The sequence below is a fragment of the Nerophis lumbriciformis genome, linkage group LG28 (genome assembly GCF_033978685.3).
Source record: "Nerophis lumbriciformis linkage group LG28, RoL_Nlum_v2.1, whole genome shotgun sequence".
NCBI classification, from domain to species: Eukaryota; Metazoa; Chordata; class Actinopteri; order Syngnathiformes; family Syngnathidae; genus Nerophis; species Nerophis lumbriciformis.
Genome location: NC_084575.2, coordinates 2,340,558 through 2,350,445, shown reverse-complemented (window position 1 = coordinate 2,350,445; position 9,888 = coordinate 2,340,558). Strand labels below are relative to the sequence as shown.

General features: G+C 37.2%; 1 protein-coding gene across 1 annotated transcript; it reads right to left on the bottom strand.

Moving 5' to 3' along the window:
• Positions 1 to 458: 458 nt before the first annotated feature.
• Positions 459 to 6,292, bottom strand: LOC133570650 (uncharacterized). Its single transcript, XM_072916555.1, has 10 exons — positions 6,170 to 6,292; positions 3,049 to 3,189; positions 2,741 to 2,851; positions 2,436 to 2,572; positions 2,216 to 2,309; positions 2,018 to 2,117; positions 1,572 to 1,831; positions 1,278 to 1,464; positions 884 to 1,011; positions 459 to 776 (listed from the first exon to the last, which is right to left on the bottom strand). Exons 4-10 carry the CDS (start codon positions 2,450 to 2,452, stop codon positions 459 to 461), a joined length of 1,104 nt encoding a protein of 367 aa, XP_072772656.1. The 5' UTR covers positions 2,453 to 2,572; positions 2,741 to 2,851; positions 3,049 to 3,189; positions 6,170 to 6,292.
• Positions 6,293 to 9,888: the final 3,596 nt, after the last annotated feature.

The window sequence follows — 9,888 nt, the reverse complement described above, 5'->3', positions numbered from 1 at the left end:
CACATCTGAACAGACAATGAAGTCACAGCGGTACTCTGTACACTTCCTCCATGGATGAGACAAAACCATTCATAGTAGACTGACTTAATCCAGCTACCTTAAGTTGTGCAACAGCAGTGGTACACAAATCCAGACTGCTCCTATTAGCTTGTCTCGACTGTTCAGATGGTGTGGCTGACTCATCTACATGAACTGACACTGTCTCTTCTGTCCTGTTTAAGTGAACATAGGTGCCAATCTGTAGTTCAGTACACTCTGAGTGTTTTGTTTTCAAATGCTTCCTAAAACCAGAGAAAGTACCAAACACACCACCACATCCAGTTTGAACGCATTTAAGGTTAAGATTTTTTCCAGACAGGTAGCCGTGAACTAAACGTAAATGACGAACAAGCATGTTTGAACTCGGGAACTCAGCCTGACAAACAAAACACTTAATGGTGGAAGACAAAAGTCAAACATTACAGAAGCAACCTTGTCCTAATTTCAGCAACACGAGGACTCTCTTTGACCTTCCCAACATCAATGTTGTACAAAGTAGTCTGGATGAATGTGTACATGTTGTGGAGCATGGTGTGGTATGATGTTGCAAACACAAAGTGTGCTTTAAACAGTTCATCAAAAGCACCAAAAGAGGAGTGTGACCTGCAAGGTATGGCATCCTTGTCGAGAATTATGAAGAACTGGTGGATTGTATTCTTCCTCACTCCAACAGCCAGGAGATAGGGTTGAGTGCTGGTAGTAATGGTGTCAAGATGTTCTTGGATGCTTGTTCCAGTCTATGGAGAGAAGAAGAAAAAAAATCGACATGGTTGTGGTTATATTGTAGAAATGATTACATCAATTATTGTAAACTAAAAATCCTTTATTAGAGAACAATACAAACCTTCTTGAAGACCACAAGATGCTTCTCAGCCCGGGATGCAGAAACTTTTCCTGGCCTCTTCCGACCTAGAGCAGTCGGTGGGATCAAGTGTAAGAGCAGCAAAATGGATGAGAGGTCATTGTCCCAACCTGAAACAGAGCAAGTTTGATAGCCTACTTCAAATGTGGACCAACAATTTAATTTAATACACTGCAAGGTCAGTGGCATTTTCATTACTTTATTTATTTATATATAAAAATATGGCACTTTAAAAACACCTGAAGAAGCTCCTTTTTTCAAAAAAATCTTCTTGGTGAGGCCAAAGACTTTGGAATTTTGTTCTAATTATGGTTGTAAGTCCGCATTTTGAACATGCTTCCTCATTTAAATGAATGTATCCTTACAAACATCTTACCAAAGTCAACGTTCACTTCAGCCCCATCCTCAGGAGGGTCAGCTGCCATCAGGAGTTTCTCAAGCTCAGTGATGGAGGGAAGCTTTCTGCATTGTTGGATGATCTTCTTTTTGAATGTGGTTGGCCACTTCTCCAGAAACTTGCCCGATACATCCTCTCCAAACATTAGAACAAAATCCTGTTCAACCTGTGGTGGGAAGTTAGGTACCAATTTTAAAATGACACAGTAAACGACAGTTAAAATGTGCAATAGTTGTACAACATTAATACAGAAAATGTTGATGAGATAATTACCAAGCCTTTGATGTCTTTAAAACGAGGAAAATAAGATAGAATGTTGCTTGACTGCTGTGGGTCCAGGACCATGTTATGCCGATGGGCAAATGTCAGCTTCATCTTTTTGATGACCATGTCCACGTCAGCCGAATGTTTCATCAGTGACATCGCTTCCTTGCACTCATCTTCAGACAGGACAATCTCTGGAATGAATTGGGTAACTCGTCCAACAGTTGGTCCTCCCGACTTGTCTTCATCGGATGGTCCTTCCGCCAAAGCTAAACAATATGGGGACATACTACTCATGACAATCACATACAGTTCAAAACACTTTGTCGGCTGGATGTGACCCAACGTTTATGAAAAAATGTTTGGTTATTGGCTGAAAAGCATTGCAACAAAACCAATAAGTGCTCATATGACTATTCTATTCAATACATTTTTCAAGAATAATATAGGATTACCTCCAAATGATGATCGCCTTTCTTTAGCACTGCATCTCTGAATAGTTGTAATTCTCCAGGACAAGTACCCAGTACCACTGTTGCTATCATAAAAATGTTCCTTTGAGAGAATTGCAAAAATAGGCACTATTAGTCACAACATACTCTGGGACGACTCAAAATAAAAACTATAACAACAATTAAGAGTGTGTAACTCACATAGCCATTCTTGGAAAATGGGTCTCTGAGGTTGGGGAACAAGTTCACAATTCCTTGTGCATACATTTCCTTCACCTGTCTAGATGGAGATGTACTTAAAAAAAATCACATTCAAGTTTATTTGTCATACATGAAATGTTTATTATTTACTTTAGATTTAAAATGACTCTGAAACCTAAATAAGAACACATGTGCCAATCAAAAGCAATAAACAACTTACCCATTCTTCTCCGTCATCTCAGCTGCCAGTATATTCACCAATTTTCTTCTGCTCTCATCTGTCAAGGACTTAGTTCGGTTGTATTCAATTATTATATATTCTCCACCCGATTTCTTGGTAAGAATGGATTTCACCAGCTGAAATAAAAATATCAAACAAAAATATAAAACAGTTTAAGAAATCTATATTTAGTACAATACAATGTTAAAATCTGGACATAACTTAAACATAGCCCTCATACGATGCAATTTAAGATCATTGTTGGAAGCATTTGAATCCTTGTTCAATAAAAGCATTAGTCTTACTTGCACAGCTTCAGAGTCCAGCCTCTCACGCTTTCTGGTAGGAGTGTCTTCAAGGATGATTGTGTCTGAGTCCCATGAACAAACGGATGATTGGGACTTTGGAGACAGATTCTAACCACCATTGCAAAAAGGAGAAAGAAGACATGTTGGACACAATTTGTTCATAAAGCCACACCTAATCTAATGGAGAACATCGGTTTGCTTTGAAAAAAAAAGTTACTTAGCTTGATTATAAATAAAGATTGACCTCTTCTCACTATTGGAATAAAAATGTTAATATAGCTTACAAATTTAAAGCGGTAACAAACCTGTTTCGTATTTGATGGTTAGTACCCCAGTGGATGGATCCTTCACAATTTCCTCAAAAACATCATCATCTATCTCAGTCCCTGAACTGTCAACAACTTTGACACCTTCTGTTACAGCTGGGACGCCGAATTTGCCAAATGCTAGGAAACAGAAAAAAAGCAGAAACCGACAGGTCATTTGATATATTTTTAAAATGAGTTTCAAATCAGTTATTTTGAAGCGAAACATACAGCCAAAGTTGAAAGGCCCAGTCAAAACAAATACTGTACACACAAATATAAGAACAATGATCATTAGAAAAACCTAATGACTTGATACTCCTATATATCATTTCAAATAGGGCTACCAAAAAAAAGGGCCAACAAATGTGAAATTGCACACTCAATTCAAAAAACACATCAAATGAAAGATGATTTATGATAACTGTAATCTTATTTGCATATCTTCACGCTGGTAAGCTAACAGGTGATTGTTTAGTAACCTCGCCATTAACAATGAAGCAAAAATATTTACACACACACCTCATGATTTAGTGCTCTGGCCACCTACGCTCAATAGTGCCTAGACCAGGGTTACTCACTATTTTTGTCACCACATCTCCAGAGCAAAATTGTGGCGAGAGCTGCTTCAACAACAGCCCAAACCCTAAATTCCCGTCTTTAAAAGTGTTTGAACTGTAACTAGACTCTTAGTCCATACACACACTGTAACCAGGGAAGTAGAAACACACTTTAAACCATGTGACCTTTATTAGTTTTACTAGTTTTATTCATATTTTGTTTTTGAAGTCAGTTTGTGTGTTTTTGGAGTAAAATGAAATGAAATGAATGATATTTATATAGCGCTTTTCCCTTGTGACTCAAAGCGCTTTACATAGTGAAAGCCAATATCTAAGTTCCATTTAAAGCAGTGTGGGTGGCACTGGGAGCAGGTGGGTCAAGTGTCTTGCCCAAGGACACAACGGCAGTGACTAGGATGGCGGAAGCGGGAATCGAACCTGGAACCCTCAAGTTGCTGGCACGGCCACTCTACCAACCGAGCTATGCCGTATTTTGTGTATTTTTGGAAGTCATTTTGTATGGGTTTTTCTGTTGTATTTTCTTTTAGTAATTACATGTGTTGAAGTTATTTTGTGTTTTTTAAGTAATGTTTTGTGTTTTCAAAGTATCTTGTGTATTTTTGTAGATTTATTTTTGTTTTTAAAGCATTTTGTGTGTTTTGTGTGTGTGTTTTAAGTCATTTTCTGAGTGTTTTATGTGTTTTTTAGTCATTTTTTGGGTTTGTGTAGTATTCTGTGTGTTTTAAGTCATTTTATTGGTTTTTGGAGTATTTTGTGTGTATTTTAAATCTTTTTATGGCTTTTGTAGTAATACGTGTGTTTTTTAAAGTACTTTTGTGTGTTTTTGGAGTATTTTGGGGGTATTTTATGTGTGTTTTAAGTCTTTGTATGGGTTTTTGTAGTATTCTGTGTGTTTTTTAAGTAATGTTGTGTGTTTTGGAGTATTTTGTGCTTTTTAAGTCATTCCATGGGTTTTTGTAGTGTTATGTGTGTTTTTTGTGGGGTATTTGATGTGTTTCAAGTCATTTTCTGAGTATATTGCGTTTTTAAGTCATGTTGTGAGTTTTTTAAGTCATGTTGTGTGTTTCTGGGGTATTTTATGTGCGTTTTAAGTCATTTTCTGAGTTTTGTGTTTTTGATGTGTGTTTTTGTAGTGTTTTGGGGGTACTTTATGTGAGTTTTAAGTCTTTTTAAGGGTTTTTGTAGTATTCTGTGTTTTTTAAGTCATTTTGTGTTCTTTCAGTATTTTGGGGGTATTGTATGTGTGTTTTAAGTCTTTTTATGGGTTTTTGTAGTATTCCGTGTTTTTTAAGTCATTTTGTGTGTTTTTTGAGTATTTTGTGTGTTTTGGGGGTATTGTATGTGTGTTTTAAGTCATTTTATGGGTTTTGTTGTATTCTGTGTGTTTTTTTTAAGTCATTTTATGGGTTTTTGTAGTATTCTGTGTGTTTTTTAAGTCATTTTATGGGTTTTTGTAGCATTTTGTGAGTGTTTGAAGCCATTTTGTGTTATAACAACATAGGAATACGGAGTGTTATATGGATTTTAGGAGAGTCCATCTTCCTATGGCGAATTCTTGCGGGATGAGATTTCATGAGCAATTAGACTGTCGTCATTTAGAAATGTTGCTTTTATTTTGCAAAAAATCTGTCATGGAAACCCAGTTACAGACACTAAATTTGGAATGCAAACCTATCATTTAGGGGCGGCGTGGCGCAGTGGAAGAATGGCCGTGCGCGACCCGAGGGCCCCTGGTTCAATCCCCACCTAGTACCAACCTCGTCATGTCTGTTGTGTCCTGAGCAAGACACTTCATCCTTGCTCCTGATGGCTGCTGGTTAGCGCCTTGCATGGCAGCTCCCTCCATCAGTGTGTGAATGTGTGTGTGATTGGGTAAATGTGGAAGTAGTGTCAAAGCGCTTTGAGTACCTTGAAGGTAGAAAAGCGCTATACAAGTACAACCCATTTATCATTTGTTTGAGTTATACCGGTAATATAAACTTTGTGCTTACCATTAGTTATAAAGTGAGAGCAGTTTTCTATAACTAAATTTAACTGAATTTTAATGTAATTGAAACAGTGCTATTAACTAACATACAGCTTTTTAGGAGCAACATTCAAACTATTTTCCAGCACTTTCAAGATAAAATGTAAACTTTTTAAAGAAGCCAAAGCTTTAAATAGACTATATATATCTATATATATACTGCATGACAACATTTGATGCTTACACCGGGAGCAACACAATTACATCAAACTATCCATTTTTAAATTCTGACACTGGCCATCATAAAGTCAATCCAGCATTTTCCAGCACATTTATATATATATATATATATAAATATATATTTATTTTTTCGTTCATTGTTTCAGAGAAAGCACAGTTTACCGGAGTCAAATTCCTTGTGTGTTTTACATACATGGCCAACAAAGATGATTCTGATTTCAAACCTGGCTGGAAAACACTATATTTCCAGACATTCAAGGCTGTGTACAAACTCTGCTCATAGCACACTTAAAGCTTGTGTGCAAACATCACATTCACAATATCAAATTCCTACCTGCATTCAAAAAGTCCGACAAATTTGGATCTGTTATTCTAACAACGTTTTGGACATCACCCACTCTCACTTTTACCAGCATTTTCCCTGTAGAAAGTATATAGCACATAAGCAGGATTAGAGCAACATAATAAAGATCCATCCACATGCACATTTCATTTAGAATGCCAGAAAATAAGTCAACGTATCACAGTTCTGGGTATATGTGATACTGCAGCCTTTTTTAAATTATTATTTTTATGAACTGCAATGCATTTGTAATTAATACTTATATATATATATATATATATATATATATATATATATATATATATATATATATATATATATATATACATATATATATATATATATATATATATATATATACATATATATATATATATATATATATATATATATATATATATATATATATATATATATATATATATATATATATGTATATGCATATGCATCTATACTGTAACGGACTGAGCCCTATGTTAGTTTATTTAATAGTTAAAAATGTTCTGGTTTCTGATATAAACTTGAAGCCAATTGTTACATGCAGTTTACAGAGCAAGGGGACAGGCCCGGCCCTAACCAATCTGGCGCCCTAGGCAAGATTTTAGGTGGCGCCCCCCACATCGGCAGTGAAGTGTATATACTCACAAGAAACCGAATAGCTTTATCTTTGACCTTTTTTTTTTTTTACTTACAACTATACCTAATATATAAAGGGGTGGAAAAGTGACTATTACCTGCAGGGCAAACATTAGCTAACCAGAAGGCAATAACAATGTAAACAAAAAACACCTGCTTAAAAGATCTAATACCTGAGGAATGTAAGGTGGGAGTACTGTAATTACCTAACGTTACATTATTATTTTTCCATAACAATTTAGCCCCCTCCACAATATTAACCCGACGTTAAAACAGAACTAGCTATTTATTGATTAGCAATTGCCGAATCATGTAACATTAGCTTAATGCTAACAAGCCAGGTTACTATCACATTCTGTAACAGACAAATAATTTAATGTAGGCTAACGTTACCTACCTGCTACCTCTGTCTTTTCTCGTTTCTACTCCTCTTCTTTTCTCTTTTTTCTTCCTTGGGCACCTGACAGTTTTGGCCGTTTTGACATCTTGTGTTGATTTTTTGATGTGGTGACGTCCAAAAAGAGTCATGATACGGGAACGGAGGGGGCGCACCGTGCGCGGGAGGGGGGGGAGTAATGTTGTAACAAATAATATTTCTATTAAATAGGCTTTACTTTGCATTTTAATTAACGTGGGATTATTTTTTGTATTTAGAAATAATAGTACCAACTTTTCTTTTTTTTTTTTTTTCTCCAACATTTGTGGCACTGGCGTGGCGCCCCCTGATGGACGGCGCCCTTAGCATTTGCCTATATGGCCTATGCCACGGGCCGGCCCTGCAAGGGGAGGTTCAAGTTTGGTGTGTGTGTGTAACGAAGAACAGAGTAAAAGCCGGTTTCTGTGCGTTCATTATTATATATTTATTTTGGCGTTGAATACAGCTTACAGTAGTCGGGTTACGACATTCATTAAAGGCTGTCACCTGTTGATAACGGCGCGAGTGGCGTCCTTACAATACTTTGACATCTTTTAACTCTCCCTTTCCCAGCCTGCACACGGAGCATATCGTCACAAGATTATACAATGACAAAATGACCCGGCACACTAACCTGATATTAGACATAGAAACACTGTGGTATTTATACGAGTTCCCCCTTTCGCTTCGTGGCAGCGACGGTAAACTCACCTGTCCGCCCAGTGCTCTGCCAGCCTCGTCTGCTAGTTAGGGCTGTTAGCCAAGCGGCTAACATACTTAGCTTCCACTGTTGTGACAAAGGTTCTGCCTTATTTGCACTGGGTGCAAAAATAATGTCTTTTTGGGCTTAAATGTTTCCCGTAAATGTAACAAACGTGTTAAAATGACTCTTCTAATGTTGTGCTCCGTGGTCGAAAAACCCTCGTATTAAAAGTTAGAAAAATAAAAACATTTAAAAAAAATATATATATATAAAAATAAAAATAAAATGATAATTCTAAGATATAAGTACTGAAGCACTCCATTAGGCATTTGAAGTACTCAAGTACAGGGATCAATGTACATGTACATCACTATACTACAGTGAAAACCAGTATTTTGTGAATAAGTGAATAAAACATAAGTTTTCCAGGTTTATACAGTATATAATTATGTACAATTTACATATTAAATATTCTATTTCACATAATGTTTGAAATTGTCCCACATCCCGCGCAAAAACCAAGTCTGAGGTGCCTAACATTTAAGCTAACATTCACTTTAGAATACCATATTTATTAGATACAAAACCGTACACAAATAACTTCATTACATATTGAGCAACAATATAAAGTAAATTCTGACATGATGCTACAAATGACAAATAATTGATTTAGTAAGAGAGGAGAAGCAACTTACCACAGTCCTTAAACATCCAGAAAATTGTTCAGGGTGTGGACACGAGGAGGGGCTGGAGGGCGGGGCTAATCAGAGTACCTCGAACACTGTCTCCTTTAACCATGGAAATCAACACCAACACTGGGGGGCCTTTTACTCCAGCTGTTGTTGTAATAACTCTGATAGATGTCATTCATGTCAACACTGCATATTTAACACTGGGGATTTTACTCTTAAGATTTGCACTGGATGTTTACTTTTATATTTGCACATTAAAAAGCAAATAAGCTACTTTTAATTTCGTTAAATGTTAAACATTTTAAATGCTTACATTGTTACAGAATATATTGCCATGTTGTTGTCAATGTTGACTGAGTGGCCATACTTTTTTTTTTTTGTAAATAAAATGTGGTAATCTGAAATTTCCTTGCTCAGTTCTGTTGTTGTCTGCACACCATGTTCACTCTCTCTCTCGTCCACAGTATGGAGTGCAGCTGGCGCAAGGCAGCAGCACACACCTGACGTAGATTAGAAGCAGCCTATTTAACCTGGCTGCTGACGGCCTGTGAGCGCCGGAACTTTGTCACTGCTTGCAAACCTGTTGATATTGCCAGAGAACTCACTAGTTCATCGTGTACCATTCCTCTAAGGTTTGCCTGTATTTTTCCTAGCCTTGTCTAGCGTCTTTAGTTTGTACTTTGTCCTTATATTAACTTCTTTTATGAAGTATGTTTTCCTAGCCTTGTCTAGCGTTTTTAGTTTGTACTTTTGTCCTTATATTAACTTCTTTCATGAAGTATTTTTCCTAGCCTTGTCTAGCGCTTTTAGTTTGGTGTGTAATCTACCATCACCTTTGTTTTGTTACTTTGTGCTTCCTCCTAAATAAAAGGAAGAACAATTGTACACAACACGTCTCTGCATCCTTGGGATCCACTCCACCAAATCCTAACAGAAAAGTTCCGGCCATACTATGGAACCCGCAGAGACAGATGCCTGGAAAAGAGCATTGCAAGGCCAGGCTCAACGAATCAACCAGCAGGGGGACCAGCTAGACCACCTGAGCCGAGGTCTACAGGGACTGTCGGAGCGTCAAGACACCATGTTGGAACGAGTCAATATGCTGCTAGCCACCGTCGTTCCCACCTCGACCACCGTGCCCGACCAGGCATCCACCCAACCTACACAACCCGCCAGTACCAGCAACATGCGGCTATCCCGACCCGAACGTTTTTCCGGAGAAAAGGAAGATGTAAGACAATTCCTGACGCAGTGTGAACTACAT